This window comes from Gobius niger, assembly GCF_951799975.1.
Source record: "Gobius niger genome assembly, chromosome: 10".
Lineage (NCBI taxonomy): Eukaryota > Metazoa > Chordata > Actinopteri > Gobiiformes > Gobiidae > Gobius > Gobius niger.
The window spans coordinates 27971228-27989183 of record NC_136861.1 but is presented as its reverse complement, the minus strand read 5'-3'; the positions used below and the strand labels follow the sequence as shown (position 1 = coordinate 27989183).

General features: G+C 43.7%; 1 protein-coding gene across 1 annotated transcript in view; it reads left to right on the top strand.

Annotated features, from left to right (window-relative positions):
- The window catches only part of llgl1 (LLGL scribble cell polarity complex component 1), a 28885-nt gene extending 12038 nt beyond the window's left edge, over positions 1 to 16847 (top strand). Inside the window, exons 3-24 of the mRNA XM_079564009.1 lie at positions 334 to 415; positions 492 to 652; positions 728 to 874; positions 3555 to 3717; positions 3890 to 4025; positions 4202 to 4256; positions 4328 to 4482; positions 4564 to 4784; positions 5985 to 6052; positions 6456 to 6630; positions 9977 to 10081; positions 10172 to 10464; positions 10587 to 10737; positions 11208 to 11346; positions 11483 to 11796; positions 12581 to 12772; positions 12851 to 12923; positions 13111 to 13225; positions 13645 to 13700; positions 14283 to 14418; positions 14943 to 15025; positions 15868 to 16847. Coding sequence (XP_079420135.1) covers positions 334 to 415; positions 492 to 652; positions 728 to 874; positions 3555 to 3717; positions 3890 to 4025; positions 4202 to 4256; positions 4328 to 4482; positions 4564 to 4784; positions 5985 to 6052; positions 6456 to 6630; positions 9977 to 10081; positions 10172 to 10464; positions 10587 to 10737; positions 11208 to 11346; positions 11483 to 11796; positions 12581 to 12772; positions 12851 to 12923; positions 13111 to 13225; positions 13645 to 13700; positions 14283 to 14418; positions 14943 to 15021 — 3016 coding nt within the window. The 3' untranslated portion in view covers positions 15022 to 15025; positions 15868 to 16847. The remainder of the gene's footprint in view (positions 1 to 333; positions 416 to 491; positions 653 to 727; positions 875 to 3554; positions 3718 to 3889; positions 4026 to 4201; positions 4257 to 4327; positions 4483 to 4563; positions 4785 to 5984; positions 6053 to 6455; positions 6631 to 9976; positions 10082 to 10171; positions 10465 to 10586; positions 10738 to 11207; positions 11347 to 11482; positions 11797 to 12580; positions 12773 to 12850; positions 12924 to 13110; positions 13226 to 13644; positions 13701 to 14282; positions 14419 to 14942; positions 15026 to 15867) is intronic.
- Positions 16848 to 17956: the final 1109 nt, after the last annotated feature.

Sequence of the window (17956 nt, the reverse complement as noted above, 5' to 3'; positions counted from 1 at the left end):
GTTTATACATTTGTTTCAGACACACATGGCTAATTGTCCATAGAAAGAAAAGAGACTGGAAAGGGTTCTAATATTTTGCATGTTTAGAACTTGGGACTGAATTACCTGCACCGTGTCCCCATTCACGACAAGGTACAAAACATAAACGCATCCATGCTGAAGCGGCATATGCCATAGCAATACTACCATTCAAACACATTCTGCTTTGAGTGGTCAAAAGTCCTCAACATGTTGTGTACAAAAGGAAAAGGTCATGCGAGTGAACCCTGTGGATTGGGCGCACAATGTTTTTCAGAGTCTATTGTATGCTTTGCCTTAACTGCCCCCTCACAGCTATGGAGCCCCAGGTGTGGAGTTCACCGGCCTGCACAAAGACACCACCGCTGTCACGCAAATTCACTTCCTACCAGGACAAGTAAGTCCTTTCACAAAACCACAGCACTTTGAAATCTCATATTGGAATCTTACATTTGTGAACTAATATGTCGTAGGGACGTCTGCTGTCACTGCTCGACGACAACACCATCCACCTGTGGGAGCTGGCGGCGGGAGCGCCGAAAGAAGTGGGCGGGGTTAAAAAACAGGGTGCGGTCTGTCTGCAGGAAGTGCACAGCTATATCCTCCCGGGACGGCCGGGCATCGAAAGCTGCAGGTGAGGCAGAGCTGGCAGTAGACCCAAATAAAAGATGTTGGTGATAAAACGGTAACCTCTTGATTTGCCCCGTAGTGCCACCCGGGTGACGGTGCTGCTGCTGTTGAGATCATGTGACCTGCTGTGCGTCGGGACAGAAGGAGGGGGCATGTATGTTCTGGAGGTTCCATCTCTCACTCTGAAGGACAGCGAAACATTGCCTCAGGATCAGGTGGTGCAGAGGTGAGCAATGAACATTATGATTGATATATTCTCTTTCTCTCGGGACATTGTTTGACTCACAGTGGGATGAATAAAGCAGTTTGTCCTGTGAGAGCTTAAAAAGGATGGAAAAGCTCAATGAAAGTGCACAAGGCCGACGAGGGAGGAAGAGATGAGGAGAGGCTGCGTAGGGAAATAAATAACCTTAACGTTCTCGGCAACAGCTAGTGATTGGTGGACACAGATGCGATGTGCATGTAGAGTTTAAATAATCGTTGAGCAATCGTTCCATGTCATTTCCCATCTGGCCCCTCTCCTCAAAAATTTTAGGCTTATAGCTTCTTGTTAAACACCTAGATTTTTTCCCTTCTCAACAAGTGTACACTGCATGTCTCTATGACACAAAGCAAGTCAAGATAGTGTCTCCGCGACCCCTATTCCTCGCCTGAATGCCTTCCTTTTTGTAAACACTAATTTCCTCTTTTGACCTCACCAGCTGTGGAGGTCAAGCTGTTTTGTGTGTTCAAAGACTACGAACAGTTTGACCTTTTTTGCAGCGGATACAGCAGGTCAAACCCAAGTAAACATTCAGGCAAAAGTCACAAAACCAAGAAGAGTAAATCAAGCCGTTTTTGTGCAGTTTTTTGTGTGATTTCTTACACAATAACTGGCAGCTTTTCAAAGACTCAAAGCTGTGTTTCTTTTCCCCCCCAAACCCCTCATTAACTTTGCTTGTTGAGGAGGCGGGCAGATGAGGGGCCTAACGAGCGCCCTGATAAACGCTTCGTGTGCAATTTGTCCCCGGTGCGCGGAGACGAGGAGGACAGTGTTGCTTTGTGCCATTTGCCAAAAAACGCCTTGTTCCGGTTGAGGAAGTGTTGGACTTGAATCTGCAATGTACACGCACACACACACACAGTCGGGCACGCTGGCCGCGGCTCATCACTGGGAGCAGGATGCAGGATTCCCTAAAAATACTTGGGAGACAGGAGACAATGGAAGGCTTTGTTTGGGAATGTTTGGGCCTCGGTGCTTCCGGAGAGGAGCTTCTCCCAGTGGACACAGGCGAAGCAGATACTGTATCTGTACGTGTGTGCGCGTGCTTCTCTTTTAGGCTCGGTGTAAACGCCCCGAACAATTTCTCAACACTTATCTTCTCTGTTGTTTGCGTGAAGGCTCTACAATCATTTTTTGACTCCGGGTCTATTTTCCTGTCCATCTTGAGTGAATCCTCCGGGTGTGTCCACATTCCTGCACTGCCTCAGAGGAATGTCTAGTTCACATTCTCCAGGAGTTCAAGTTGTTGCTTTTGTTATTCTTTCATATCAGTGTGCACGCGGGGTTGAAACGTTAGCTTCTTTACAGCGTCGGCAGCTTATCTCTATCCGTAGCTTCATTACGGAGATGTGTGTGAATCGTTAACCTCTTAACCTCCACCTGAACCGAGCACATTTTCTCCAGTTTGGCTTTGCCCAAATCTAAAAGATTCAAAAAGAAAAAGCATCACAATAGCGACGAAAACAAGGATGAAAATGTAACAAAAATGTGACTAAAACATGACACAAATAGTGACAAAATGTTCCCAAAACGTAGCAAAAAAGCCATAAAAAATGCAGTGAAAAAGCAACAAAAACATGACAAAAAAGTTTGCAGGTATTTGCTTTCAAACGCTGTTGCTCTCCAGTCGAGAAGCCTTTAGATTTGGGTTAAGCTGAACTGGAGAAAATGAGCTCGGTTCAGGTAAGAGGTGTTAAAAGGCCCTGGGTTTTACAGTTTTGCAGTTTTATTCCAGTGTCAGTGTTTCTCTCATCTTTATTATCGTATTTATTATCGTGCGTAGTTGCATCTGCTTACGACAAACCCGCCACATGACTGATGATGAAGTTTGAGCTTCACTTCTAGCTTTAGTAGCATTGGATTGTGTAAGATGCGTCACAAGAGGCAGCGCATCTGTGACGGTGACCCTGAAAAGTGACCCTGTAAGTGAAAAGAAAAGAGCTTATAAACTCATCCCTGTGCTGAATTTGGTGGTTAGTAATGAGTTTAGGCACAATTAACAATTTAATTTACTTAAAAAAAGAAGATAATATCAGGTACAGGGCCACCTTAACCAACTGTATTTTCTCAAAGCTTCTAGACTGGAGAGCTTGTAGCCTCTAGCGCAGTGTAAAGCCTTATTTGAAAGCTAAGAACTGATCTTCTTCCTTGCGCTGTTGCCATGTTGTTCGTCACTTTTTTGACATTCTTTTTCATGGCTTTTTTTTAATTGCGTTTTTGTCATTTTTCTTTTCCATTTTTGTCACTTAACGCTGTTTTGTTATGGTTTCATCCTTGTTTTCTTCGCCATTTTGATGCTTTTTTCAAGAAGCTCTGGCAAAAATGTGCTCGGTTCAGGTGGGAATTAACAGGTTAGATATAGGAAATTTCAATCAAGATTGGTCAGTATGAATTCCTTTCCTTTTTTACATGTTGAGGAAAAAGTCAAAAACGTTACCGATGGCATGAATGTGGTTTCAGTTGGGCTGTGCTCCAAAAATAACATGGCACTAAAAAAAAACTTTATTCTAGCATGGGGAGCCAACGCCTTGTTTTCTTTTGTAGATCGCACTGATTTCATTGTGCGGCAACATATTCTCCTGCTGTAAAACCATTTGTGTTTCAGATAAAGTAATGGGTTAATGGCGTTTTCTCTCTTTTCCAGCCTGCCAGAGGAGTACAGATGTGGAAAGTCTCTGGGGCCCGTAGAGGCTCTCCAGGAGCACCCTCAGCAGCCAGCCAAGATCCTGATTGGCTACAGCCGGGGCCTGGTCGTGCTATGGGACCTGAACGAGCGCAAAACGGAACAGCTCTTCTTGGGAAATAAGGTAATTTAATTTGGATGACCGTAACAAATAAGCCATGTTTGAAATGTGGGGGAGGCGTGATGTTTAAAAGAGTCTGTCTGGGGGCAAACGGACAAATCCAGACAAATCAAACATGACCTGTTCATTGACCCGCTTTTCAATCGTTTTTGTATTTTCGTGTTTGCGTCTGCAGCAGTTGGAGAGTCTCGTGTGGGAACGCTCGGGGAACTTGTTTGTCAGTTCGCATAACGATGGAAGTTACTCTGTTTGGCCCGTCGCCAGCGGCAACGCGTGCAGTCCGCAGCCAGCGTCCTCCAGTGTCCCGTACGGTGAGACCTTAATGACATCCAGTAATAATGGCGCCAACTCATTCACAATTCATGTGTCTGGGCTCTGGACAGTGACGAAGAAGCAGACTAAGAATAGTGAAGTCTGGGATAATCACGTTATTTCAGGCTTAAAGTCTTCAATCCTTCTCACAGCGGCTTTTTTGTTATCACTTCAGGGCCGTTTCCGTGCAAAGCTATTAACAAGATTTTATGGAGGACGACGCAGACCGGGTAAGCCGATTTTTCTATACCTCGACTCTTCCTCTTAATTAGGACGAGGCTTAACTTTTCTGTGGTTGCAGGTCCCCGGTGGTGCTGTACAGCGGGGGGATGCCCAGGGCCAGCTATGGCGATCGCCACTGTCTGACTATTCAACAGGACAAAGAGCACATCACGCTGGACTTCACTTCCAGAGTCATCGATTTCTTTAGCGTTCACGCCACAGAGCAGGAGAATGGTAAGTGGTTCACAGTGGAGCTTTTTTGTCTTGTTGGGTAAGCGGGTCAATAAATCATCACCTCAAACCGTTAAATTCCAGAGTTCGACGACCCCTCTGCGCTGGTGGTGCTGCTAGAAGAGGAGCTGGTTGTCATTGACCTGCAGACCCCCGGCTGGCCCACGCTCCCCACCCCCTACCTGGCTCCCCTGCACTCCTCCGCCATCACCTGCTCCTGCCACATCGCAAACGTGCCGCCGAAACTCTGGGAAAGGCTGGTCAACGCCGGGAAAGCGCAGCAGAGCCGCCAACAAACGCACAAGGTGACAAGGAGATTTTTATGATTTAATAGTTTTTGTGTTTGTGGTTTAGGGATGTCAGATAGCAAAGCAGCTCAATGTGAGAATTACACAACACCGACAATAATGGTTAGAAATTAAATGCCTTTTCATCAGGCAGTATCTGATATTTTGGGAGACTAGTCGCAGAGTGAGCCTTCTCTCGCTGTAATTAGGATCTCTGTCAGTGTCCCGGCAGCACCGCACCGCAGCCAGAGTCATAAGCAACAGACACGAGCGGGTCCGTCTCATTTTACAGGACTTTACTGCACTTTTCCATGGAAATAAACACCACTTGCATGCGGCACTTGCCTCACCTAAACACACGCCTTCTGTTGCCTGATATTCACTACAATAAACATTAGTCGTAGCTACGATTCTCTCTTTGAACCATCGCACAGGGAAGACGAGAGCAGCTCATGATTTTACAGTCCCATGCTGTGCAATGTGACACCTAAAAGCCAAAAAATTGACGTAAATATACGCCTAAATATATGCCTAATTCATTGAGATTTGAGCTTTGAGCTGCAAAAAATAAGGCGCAATTTGAATTTTTACAGATTTTTCACGCCTAAACAGCTGAAAAGAAAGTCAATTTTTTTCAATATCATTAAAATAAAACCAGGCTTGTTTTTTTATTTTTGAAAATATAAGCAATTCTGACAATTTTTAAGCCACAGTGCCTTTTTTCTCCTCATATTTATCTACAAATTGATATTCTAATGCATTATTTCCCCCCCCCCCATTCACCTGCAGTGTCTCGCCTTACATAGATTGTTTTTCTTGTAGTTAATGTAACTATGAGCGCCACAACTGGCAGCCCTTCAACTATGAGGAGGCTGGCGCGTGGGTAATGTGTCGGGGCAGGTGGGAGCAGTTGGCGGATTTGCACATCAGAAGTTTTGTTATCGCAGATCTAACATGATAACACAGTTCTATTTGTGTGCTGTCGTGTGAATCTTGTATTCAGTTCTTCTGCAGTATTGTAATTCAACTTGAATCGACAGAAACCAGGCTAATTTTTTGATTAGATTTGGAAAAAGTAGGATGTCAACTCTACTCAAAAGCAGCTCGCCTTTGTCAGAATCGGCACTGTTCAAGCTGAGATCATCATGTTTCTATTTCACAGTTTCCAACGGTATGCAGCTCTACAGCGTGTATTATTTTTTTCCCCTTTTTGTGCAGAGTTGGCCCATATGTGGGGGGAAAAACCTGGCACCTCCACCCAAACAACAAGAGCTGCTTTTGACCGGGTACGTGCACACAATTGGAGACAAAAAAACACACATTTGCAGGTGGATTCTGTTAGATATATGACGCTGTTCACAAATCTGGCACGCATTTGATTCTTGTTAGAAAGTGGAAGTGACTTTTGATTCAACCCACATGGAAAATGATCAAAAAGCTGATGTAATATCTTGGAAATGACGGGGCTTTTATGAAAGAAAAACAAGCAAAGAATGTCTTTGTCACCAACAATGAACTAGGGATAACCCTGAAGTTTTAAAAAAACGGGAGTAAATACGGCAAAATTATCCCTAAAATTTTCCCCGCCCTTCATTCTGAAATTGTGACGTCCAATTCCAGAAAATCATGAACGCAGCCTAATTTCTCAGCTAAAACACATCAAGCTAAATTCCCTTTTCTATCCACCAGACACGAAGACGGTACGGTGCGTTTCTGGGACGCGTCGGGAGTGGCCCTCACCCCTCTGTACAAACTGAGCACGGCAAATGTCTTCCACACCGACTGCGACCCGTGCGACGACCCCCACGACCCGTGCGACGACCCGGACATGCAGCAAGAGGAGGAGTGGCCCCCGTTCAGAAAGGTACGGCTCAATCGCCATAATAATGCTAAAGCCAAATATTCGAATTTAGAGATGCACCGATCCAGCATTTTTGCTACAGATACCGATACTGGGGTTTGAATACCGAAATCTGATATTTACTTATACCAGGAGACTTTCTTTAAAGTGGCTTTCTCCTAGGAACAAATTTAATTGGCTCTTTTCTTAATTTTAAGATCAATAAATCATACTTTTTGTCATGATGTTACAGATACATTATCAATTATATCTATTGATGAACTAATGGATAAACATTAAACATGGATCACTGGGCTTTTCTACACTAAATATCCTTGGGTATATGACAGGCTTTAGGTTACATTAAAGGGGCTAGATGCAAGTTCGTCATTTCATACTCACTACTGCCACCTCAGGTCTTATACGTAACTGCAGCTTCTACATTAAGCTCGTGCATGACGGTACTTCAGACCCGAATTAACACCTTTTTGAGTGACAGTGCAGGATTTTAGAGGCAGTTGTGGTGAACAGGTCTGGGCTCATTCTATACATTAGGACATTGCTGGAACATGTAGGGGAGGAAAATACATAATTTTAACATTTTTAAACTGAGTATAGTCCCTTTAATATAAACAACTCACTGTGATCTGATCATTACAAATATGTGAGATCAGTTATTTCTTAAACTAAGATACAAACACTTTGCTTCAGCAGTGGTTATTTTGTTGTATTAGGCTTCTTTAGGTATTTCTATCATAGTTTCTGACCCAGCCTTGATTAGTTTTGGCATGCTATTGCTAGCACGGCGAAAATGCGTTTACGGAGGTAAAAACTAAATCAGCAGTTGGATTCTTCATGCTCATACTCACATAGATTAAGTCCATTAAAGTTGTGTTTTTAAGGCGTTGAGAGCCAAAACTGTTAGCGGGTCAGGATCGGATATTTGTAGTCGATACCTGATATCGTTTTTTTCCAGTATCGCCACCGATATCCAATACCCGTATCGGATTGGTGCATCCCTAATTAGAATAGTTCATTCACCTAGTCATGGTTCGTTTTGTGGGATTATTGGAAAGGTTTGTGAGAGCTTCTAATCGGAGCAACCGTTTTCAGTCTCCTTTCCTGTTTAAATTCCTTACTAACCCAAGTTTGTATGGCTCTTTACCAATTGACAATCAAAAAATCATTTCAGGTCACTGTAATGGGGTCCAGAATGTCTCTCTCACTGCAACTTGTATTTCGAAATCTGCTGTAATGGGTCAATTTTGGGAAGAGGGGCTTTCTTTTTTTCTTTTTTTTTTGTTCCCCAAACTGCAGAATGAAAACAGCACGCAACGCTACATCTGTGGCCTGGATTTTTCCCATCTGTTCTCCAGAGCGCCGCAGACAGACCCGCCTCGAACATTTAGGATTCTGCTTTATTGGCCTAGTTTCTTGCGCAGAGGTGCAGTTAAGTGATGCCCATCAGGAAGCAGAACTCGGCGTGTAAGCAGTCTCTCCCCCCGAGCTGGAGGGCACAGAGTGATGAGTCATGAAGCGAAACGCAGTGAATATTAAAGTATGACACTCGATCGACTCTTTTGGAAGTTTTGTTCCCTCCTGAAAGCCATAACGGGAACTTATTTTTGTCTCATCCATGTGCGTTTGAGTAGTCCTGCTTTTTCACTGGGCTCCTTCTCAAAGGCCAACACTGCTCACGCCCCTTGATTTGCTGATGTCTTTCTGAAAAAAAATAGGGGGTGTAGATTTTTCCTGTAGGAATGTAATATTATGGAGGAACATAAACGTATTTATCACATACAAATAAAGTCCAGTGTAAACCAGGTCCATATCGATGTTTTTTCACAGCAGTCGGCAGTCGTAGCTAGCATTAGCCTGTAGCCTGATTCTAACATAAAGCATAATGTTTGCATTTTCCATTATTTATGTATATATGGGCTGTTTAACTACTTTGCCCCTCCCCATGTCTTTGCATCTTTATTTAGTAGAAAACTATATAATTCAGCATTTGTTAAAGTACTTTTGGAGTCATTATTCATTCATTTGTTTTTCATCTCTGACTGCTTCAAACATGACCATATATGGGCGATTCCAGAGATGCCGTGTGTATCTATTACAAAAGCAGGGGTTGAAGTTGTTTGTTTTGAGGACAATTATACATTTAAGAAGCAAGAATGAGCCCCTCACTTTGGGTTGCCAGATACTATGACTAAAACTGTCTTGCAGTAACGTGAAAGGATGCTTTCTCACTTCTAAAATCGCAGTAACTTCCCCCACTCAAGTACAAAATAGCACTTTTTAATTAGTATTCATTAATTAGTTATTAGAACCATTAGAACTCAGTCACTGAGCTTTAACTAAGTTTTCAAATGAGATATGGCATTTCCATTCTTTGTGCTTTTGTCCTCAACACGAAGCCAAGGCAACCCAGGGTTAGTAGTAGCTTTGTTCCAACGATGCCAAACATGCCGAGGCAAAACTCAAACTTACAGATGATATTTTTCAACCAATGCATTCAACTGCTAGAGAGAAAAGTAAAGCCTCATATGAATAACTGACCTGAAGTAATCGACACATCTTGTTGAATTGCATTTTAATCAAATCACCTATTGTTTAAATTTGCAACATGACACATTGTCCTTACATTACTATTATATTATAAATTTAATATGTTTTTCAATATATCCGTATCACCCTCTGACCGCGGGATTTTGGCCCACGACCACGAGTTGTGTTCGCTTCACTGCAGATTATGTGATGATAAGTAACATATTTAGCGTAACGTTTGGTTTTTGTTTTGACATGGTGGCACCATCTTGTTTCCCTTGCGGTTTGTCATCCCCCCCCCACCTTATCCCATGTATTCTACTGCGGTAACCGAGCTACATGTTCAGGAATGCGGCCCTCATACGAGATGAAGAGTCTTTTCCTTTTTTCCCTCTCTCCATAATGAAAACCAGACCCATCATCCCACTCTTTTTCTGACCAGCCTTTCCTGTTCTGTGCTGAGAAGACGAGACTGCCGTGTACGAGGGGAAATCTGCAGTGTGCAAGAGACAGATTGATGCGCGTGTTTTGCTGAGGTTTTATTAGTGCGTGTCAAGAGGCTGTCCCGGCATTTGGAGGAGAATAAAAGGAGCAGGGAAGAAGTTTGTTTGGCGGGGTAAAAATGTGCCAAGGGAAATTTAAGGAGGTCTTTGCCCTACCTGTCAAGCGGCTTTACATCTTCACGTAAAATACATTTATGTTGGCTTGTCTCTCTTCCTGTTTCCCCATCATTACACAACATGAACAGTAAGACAATAAAATCTACAAAGTTTTTACCATCCTGCCATCTTGAAACTGAATATTTACCTGTGTGCATCTGTAGGTGGGCTGTTTTGACCCATACAGCGATGACCCCAGACTCGGCATCCAGAAGATCAGTCTGTGCAAATACAGCAACAAGCTGGTGGTGGCTGGGACTGCTGGACAGGTACAGCACTTGACAAGACTTTATCTATTTTCTTTCTATATGTTTCCTCAAGCTTTCATGAATTAATACTGTATCCCTCTCGATCTCCAGGTGATAGTTCTGGGCCTGAATGACGAGCGCTCGGATCATTTTGTGGACATGGCTGTGGTGGACCTGCTGCAGGACAGGGAGGGCTTCACTTGGAAAGGCCACGACCGGCTGGAGCCGCGCCTCAAGCCTCCGCCGTTCCCCCCCGGGTTTCAGCCTCAGGTGCTGGTACAGTGCATGCCCCCCGCGTCCGTCACAGCGGTCGCCTTGCACGCAGAGTGGAACCTCATCGCCTTCGGGACCAGCCACGGGTTTGGCCTGTTCGACTACCACAGAAGGAACGCGGTACTGGCCCGGTGGGTAAAGGAGTCGTCTCAAACCACTTATCAGATTCTGTTCTCTAAATAACTGCAGACTTTGTTATTTGTGAGTCTTTCAACAAACTCCAAATCGCTCAACCCCGATTATGTGCTCCCAGGTGTACGCTTCACCCAAACGACTCTATGGCGATGGAAGGTCCCCTCTCCAGAGTTAAATCTCTAAAGAAATCCCTGCGGCAGAGCTTCAGGCGCATCCGCAAAAGTAGGGTCTCCGGAAAGAAACGCGTCATCACCACGCCAACGAGCAAGGTAACTGGATCTGCCGCCTTTGCTTTATGTGTGAGTGAGTGGCTGGTGGTGGTGAGAGGGGCCGATGGTACAGATTGGCGGCCTCAGTGGGGTCAGTTTAACCTCAGGGCAAAGCGACTTTTGAGTGTCTGGCAGAGCGCTATGCTGTATGAGTGACGATGCCTTTACTTTTGATCACAATGGTCTCCACAACGCTCCAGGATCACTTGTTTTGTAGGTTTTCTGTTGAGAGGGTCTGTCAGCAGTGAAAACCTTCTCAACAAATGATCCTGGCATGTCCTAGAGACAACTGTGATGGAAAGTAAAGACGCCATGCTGACCACGCATACAGCCGCTGGGTCACTACAAGGTCAAATACGTACAAATATCAACTCTTTTGCCACATAAAAAGTTGCATAATGCACCTTTTAAATAACTAATTACTGTACATCAATTTGTCATAAAAATTAGCTACATATGTCATTTTGAAGGTTCAAGAGGCCAATGCAGCTTTAGCGGAGCAAGAGGATGTGGCTCCCATCCAGAGAAGAATTGAACCGCGCTCAGCAGACGACTCTCTGACTGGAGTGGTCCGGTGTCTCTGCTTCGCCGACACTTTCCTACGAGACAGTATGTTCGAATTTTGCAGTGTAGCCTCACTCATAAAAATAGGGCTGGTTAATCAGTCAATTTCCCCTGCCATTATGTATGTTTTAGCTATGCTGCCCGAAACCTTTAACCGCCATTCTTTTCCCTCTTGTCCCAGGTACGCACCACGGCCCGACCCTGTGGGCGGGCACCAACTCGGGCAGCGTGTACGCCTACGCCCTGGAGGTGCCCGGTGTCGGGGCGCCGCGTTTGTGTGAGCGCGGCGGACCCGGCGACAACAACGCATGTGTGGAGGCCCTGCTGGGGAAGGAGATCCAGCTGATGCACCGAGCTCCCGTGGTGTCCATCTCTGTGCTGGACGGACGGGGGAAGCCTCTGCCCGACCCCTATGAGGCGTCCCAGGACCTCTCCACGGCGCCAGACATGACCAACGCGCACTCAGTCCTCATCGCCTCCGAGGAGCAGCTCAAGGTAACCGCTCGAAACACCAGGGTGTCGTGAACCGCAGCTGAATGTTGTGTAAATTTGTTTAAGGAAAGGGAGGGCAGGTCAAAACATCCCAACATCCCAAAACATCGACCAAACTCACCTTTGTTCTTTTATGATGTTTTGTCCACAAGAGCAGTGGTTCCCAACCTTCTCTGTGTCGTGTACCCCTTGAGTCATTAATTTATACTCCGAGTATCCCCTACCTCGATGATTTTGGCTTTATTACTACAAAGTGACTAAACTGAAATTATTCAGTATTTAATAGTGTGTTGTGTTCAAAATGAAGCTAAAATATTCTCCAAACTGAACCTTTTACTAAAAACATAATTGAAACCAACATTCCTTAGTTAGTTTCAACTAATCTGAAAGAATTCCATGTACCCCCTGCTAAGTGCTGTCTCCGTACCCCTTTTTGGGAAACACTGCGCTAGAGAGTCGGAGATTTCCAGGCAACTGCTACAACATGGCGCCGCTCCATCATTTTTCCCATGCTAATTCATTCACAAATATTGACATGTGTTGCACGAAAGGCGACCAAGATGACACTGGAATCCTAATAATTTCCTTTCTGTGAGACATGAATGGCTTATTCAACAACTAAACTGTATTTCCAAAATCTTTAACTATTATACCAACAAATAAAACAATATGTTTAAACCTGGCCCAATCCATTGTCATTAATTGCATAAAACGTTTATTATTATTATTATTATTATTATTATTATAGTGTCTCACCTTAATAAACGTGGTCATGTGCTTTCTGTAGGTGTTCTCTCTCCCCAAAGTGAGCGCTAAGACGAAGTTTAAGCTGACGGCGCACGAGGGCTGTCGGGTGAGGAAGGTGGCTCTGGTGGTGTTCAGCTCCACGGCTCAGGAGGATTACAACGAGCACACTCTGGTCTGTCTCACAAACATGGGAGACATGCACCTCTTCAACGTCCCAGCCCTTCGACCGCAGGTACTGTCCAGACACAGGTGGGCAACGTTTTCAATACGGGTCAATGTTTTCACTTTCACTCAAAAAACCTGTGTCTAGGTGCGCTACGACTGCATACGAAAGGAAGACATCAGTGGCATCGCGTCTTGTCTATTCACTAAGAACGGACAGGGTGAGTGCCAAACAATGGAACGACGGTGCTGTCTTTTAAAGCCAGAAGGCAGAACATTCTGGTTGTTTGTTGCCAATAAATAAGTCAAATTAATGTTTCTATTTAGTGGTTGAAATGTTTCGTGGAGTGGCTTTAAGCTACACAGCACAACAGTGTAGCAGTTAATGACGTTCTTGTTTCTACACAGGCTTCTACTTGATCTCGCCGTCAGAGTACGAGAGATTTTCCCTTTCGGCTAAAGTCATCACAGAACCACTCTGCTCTATTCAGCTGGACCGATCACTGGAGCTCACGCACGTCAGGTAATATGGTCGTAACAAATGTTGGAGTTAGGAGTAGATGTGCAGAAAGGAATTATTGTGCGGATGCCCCTGGGAGATTCTTACGTGTGAACATCGATCGCTTTTGGGACCGCACAGCTTGGCCATAAAACACACGTTAACTTAAATTATTTACCTGAAACTATATATACCAAAAAGTTAAAATGTGTTTCTCTTTATAGGCTGTATTTTCTTTCATTTAAAATATATTTGCATTATGGTCAGTAATTGCCACAATATTGTAATATTTTAAGACGATGTTAGAATGAATGGGTTTGTTGCTTTCCGAACAAGTGGAAGTTTGCCTCCTAACATGATTAGCAGTAGATTTGATACTTGCTATGTTGATGCTTTATAAACTCTGTGATTGATAAAATTAGTTTTTGTGTACACCTTTGCAGCGACGGCAAACTGAAGTCCAACGGAACCCACAAGAACCAGCTGGGACAGGCCGAGGGTGGGTACACTCCACATTCCTCTGCTTAGCTGGGACCACTTCATCACTCTCCTCTTTTTACTGAACCCCTTCAGCCCTCTCCAGCCTTTGTGGGGGTTCCCCTCTGGTCGCCATGACTACCATTCAGCGTGACCCAGTTGCGGCTCTGGCCCAGCCGCTCCGTCCTAGCGGGGAATAATGGTTGTCGTGGAGACCAGAGGGGATTTAATTTGTGTCCAGTCACCAGCAGTGACTTGAAGTCGGTGCATGTTCAAAGTGTGTCACGCACTTTGAGTTTTCAAACTACTCTACTACGACTTTGCTTGGATTTAGACCATCTCAGCCCTTACACAAGTCGGCAAATAACTTTGAAAATAAAATTGAAGAAGAAGAATCTGTCTCCCTGTAGGCAAATGGGTTTATTTTGAAGGAAGTATGCCAAATATTATTTTGTCTATGGTGTACTGCACTTTGGGGCCATAGTTACAATCCATAGTTATGAATCCTGAAAAGGGCAAGAAGCTCATGAGTGGAAATGTTGGAGAAAGCTGGCCTAAACAAACAACATTGGTGCATAAAAATATTTTCTTGTTTTCCTCTCAGGACACACGCAGGAGCCTCTGAGTGGGCTGTCGTCTCCTGTGCTGGACACCCCTCTGGACTCGCCCCTGAGCTGCGCCGACATCACCCTGGACACCACTGGGGACCTGACCGCAGAGGACGTCCGGGACTTCCTCACGTAGGACCTCTAAACTACTACAACACATTCCAAACAAACTTCAGCATGGTTTGGAGGAAGTAACCAGAGCTACATACGTAATTGGTCACGTTCGAAGCTGCCAGAGGGGGAAAACAAATGAGGAAAAGAACTACTCTTTCACTCATTACTACCCAGAACTACTTTAACAAATGCTTATTCATTCTTATATTTTCTACTAAATAAAGATAAAGAGACATGGAGGGGAACAAAGTGGTTCAACAGCCCAAACAGAGAACGCTAAACATATTAGCTTCATGCTACATGCTAACTGCTAGCTTCATAGTATATGCTTATATGCCTACACTAAAGCTTGTTATGGGGAATTATGATTCCCATAACAAGCTTCCTCCCCCTTTGGCAAGGCCACGCCCCCTTGTATGACGCTCTGTATCAATAGCAGTAAAACCTTTGGATCATGACCTGACAGAAAATGTAAATGAAAATGCAATATTGAATTAACAACAAGTTGAGCTCTGGATGTACTAAATATGCTTTGTTTGCAGGACGGTGGACGAGGCGGAGCATAACCTCAAGAACATTACAGAGGAGGAAGGGCGATCTCCTGGCATCCTCATCAACTGATCAGGTGAGAAATCTGACTTCTCAAACATCCCTACAAGGAACGTTATACACTACCTGTGCAGACATAACACAAGCTGCACATGCCACTGGCACCTGTTTCCAATGGAGCTGATCCAGAGAGGGCAAACTTCAAAGCCTCTACTGTCTGAGCTCTGCATTCCAACCCCAGAGCAGTTTCTTACCAGCTACTGGGGCAACATTTTCAAGCATACTTTATTTAATATTGATCAAGTTTTATTATATTGTACCTAATCTGCACACTGCCCAGCTTTAACATTTGTAGGGTGTAGTTTGTATTTGAGTTACTCACATTGTAACAGAAAGGGCTTTATGTCGAGGCTGCACAATCGATGCCCGTGTTGAGGTTGTTTACGTTGGGAAAGTGCTTTGTGTAGTGGAATCCTAAGCACCTACTTTACTTATTCGTTTAGCCATGTTTGCTCTCATGAATCAGATTTGTATTTGCTGACGCCACTTTAGTCAGTCAGTGGGTTGCATTTTCATCCTCTTTTGCCTTCTGGTGGTTACTCAAGGAAATACATGTCTGCTACTTTAGCTGAACCTACCCTTCACAACACAACATCTTCTCTTTGCGTGTCAGACCATTGTCGTCACGCAAATGGGTTAATGCTTAACCAGACAGCTTGTAGGTTAATTTTTCATATTTGTTAAAAATATTATTAATATAAATTCTTAATGCTATATATAGGATAGAGTTTTTAAATGTAATAGTATCCGACTGCTACATAATAAAATAGTACCAACAGAAAACTTAAATTATATTTTTCCTTTTAAATTTGAGCTGTACCACAAGGGTTCTGCTCATGTTTCCTTTTGTCATCGCAGTCGTCGAAGAAAAAAGGGGGCTCACACCATCTGACCGGACTGAACGTGTGCTGGACCACAGACTTCTCCCATCAGCCCACTGTGAACTCCGCCGCTCCGGGAACGCGCTGAACGGGGAAACGCCTTGTTTACGGACATCACTGAGGCCGCGAGTCCTCGACAACCGCTGTGGATTTGCTGAGACAAAAACTGGAGCACAGGCGGGTGATGTCGGGTCTCGTCCGCTGCGCCACTGACTGGAAGCTGGGATCTTTGTAACGGTGTCTCGAGACTGAACGCTTTCTGTACTCTTCTGTGGACTGTTTCATGGCCCCCGCCGCGGTGGTTTTTTTTTTCCAAAAGTGCACACTAGAGTGGTTGTGTCGGACACTTCTGCACGTTGCTCACACATCACTTGCTATGTAGACTCACGAAGGGGAGGACTGAGAGACTATTTTACGTATTAAATGTTGTAGCATCTCCCTCGATCTGTGCCAATGTATGAATTGCCTTACCCCCCACTTACTGTCAGTGTACTCAAGTGGCCAAACTTGCTAGACGTATATATATATATATTTTAATAACTGGTTTGTCTTAGGAAAGCTTTAAAAGAAGACCCCATCTGGTGAAGACAAAGGTACTGTTAGGCTGGTTCTCACAGGCTTCACGAAGTTACGAAAAGAAGCTCGATTTCAAGGCCAGTCAAAGAGCTTTTTTAAAAGATTTAGTTTGACTCGGTACATGTGAGCTTGTGCGTGCTATGGTTTTGGTACTAAAGACACGGTTCAATGTAGAGAAATGGGACTCAGGGAAGTGTGTAAGAGGAGGCAAGTCATCACGCATTCTGTATATACACGGGCCAATCCACCTTTTTTTTTAAACTATTATAAACAGAACTGAGGAAAAGACAGGTTTAGCACCAAGCCGATGATAGTTTTAGAATTCGAAGGCGTCATTAACAAAGCGTTTGATCACCCATGTTAAAAAAAACAATAAGAAAAGGGACCTCACGACTAACTGGTGTAGCGCGTTGTTTACTTGTTTGACACAGTCGATATTAACATGCTTATTATGATCATGCTAAAACTGGCACAAATATTTTGTTTTTTCCTTTGTTTTTGTTTTTTAATTCCACAATACAATGACTATGTTTCTACTTTGTCATTCAGTTTGTAGGATTTTAATGGAGTTATTTAGCTTTTTGGCTGAAGAATTGTGAATGTTAATAAAATTATTTACTCTGACGTAATTAAAAAAAATATATATGTTCAATTCACTTTGTAAGTCAGATTGAGAACCCTGACTACACATTTTTCTTAAGGGATAAAGGTATTTTCCTCTGAACTGGAAAGCTTTTTTACAGTGCCAAAGAAACCGATATTTAGATTCTCTCCAATCCTGTTCATAGTTTAATGGTGCAGCAAGATCTAATAAAGCAGTGATTCTAAAACCTATCTAATGGGACACACTAAGGAACTATTGCTTTGTCTGAGTCAAGTCATCTAATGGAATCAGCTGTAGCTCAGCTGATCCCAAGGTGCAGGGAACAGGTTTAAAATATACACCCAATATAGGACTAAAATACTTTGGTTTTAATCTAATTTTACTCACTAAAATGACAAAGTAGTGAGTCTACAGCTATGACCAAAATGTCCAGATATTTTTGTTGACTAAATCAAAATGAAAAGGCACTATAATAATATGAACTTCCAGTGAAAGTTTGAAGGAGCCTCATATCATTTAAAGGGACACTGCAACATTTTGGACTATATGTTGCCATCAGTACAAAACATGCTCCCAATGACCTGCTCAACACAGAAAATGCTATTTCTGCTGTGGGTAATCAAAGAATGGATTTGAGTGAGGACCTATAAACTGTTTAAATCTCAAATTCTGCTTCAGTCACATCTCCATGGAGACAAGCTGGAGACGTACCCACTCCCGGTAAAGTGCTTTAGAGGAGCACATGTTATAAATATCTGTCAGCAAATACATGCTTGTATTTAGATTTTATTTATTGGGTAAAATTCTACGTGGTGTGGCTTTAAATTCACAGCCCATGGGACAGGTCTGTGATTTGTGCATGTGGGAGAAGCTCCAGGAAACATCT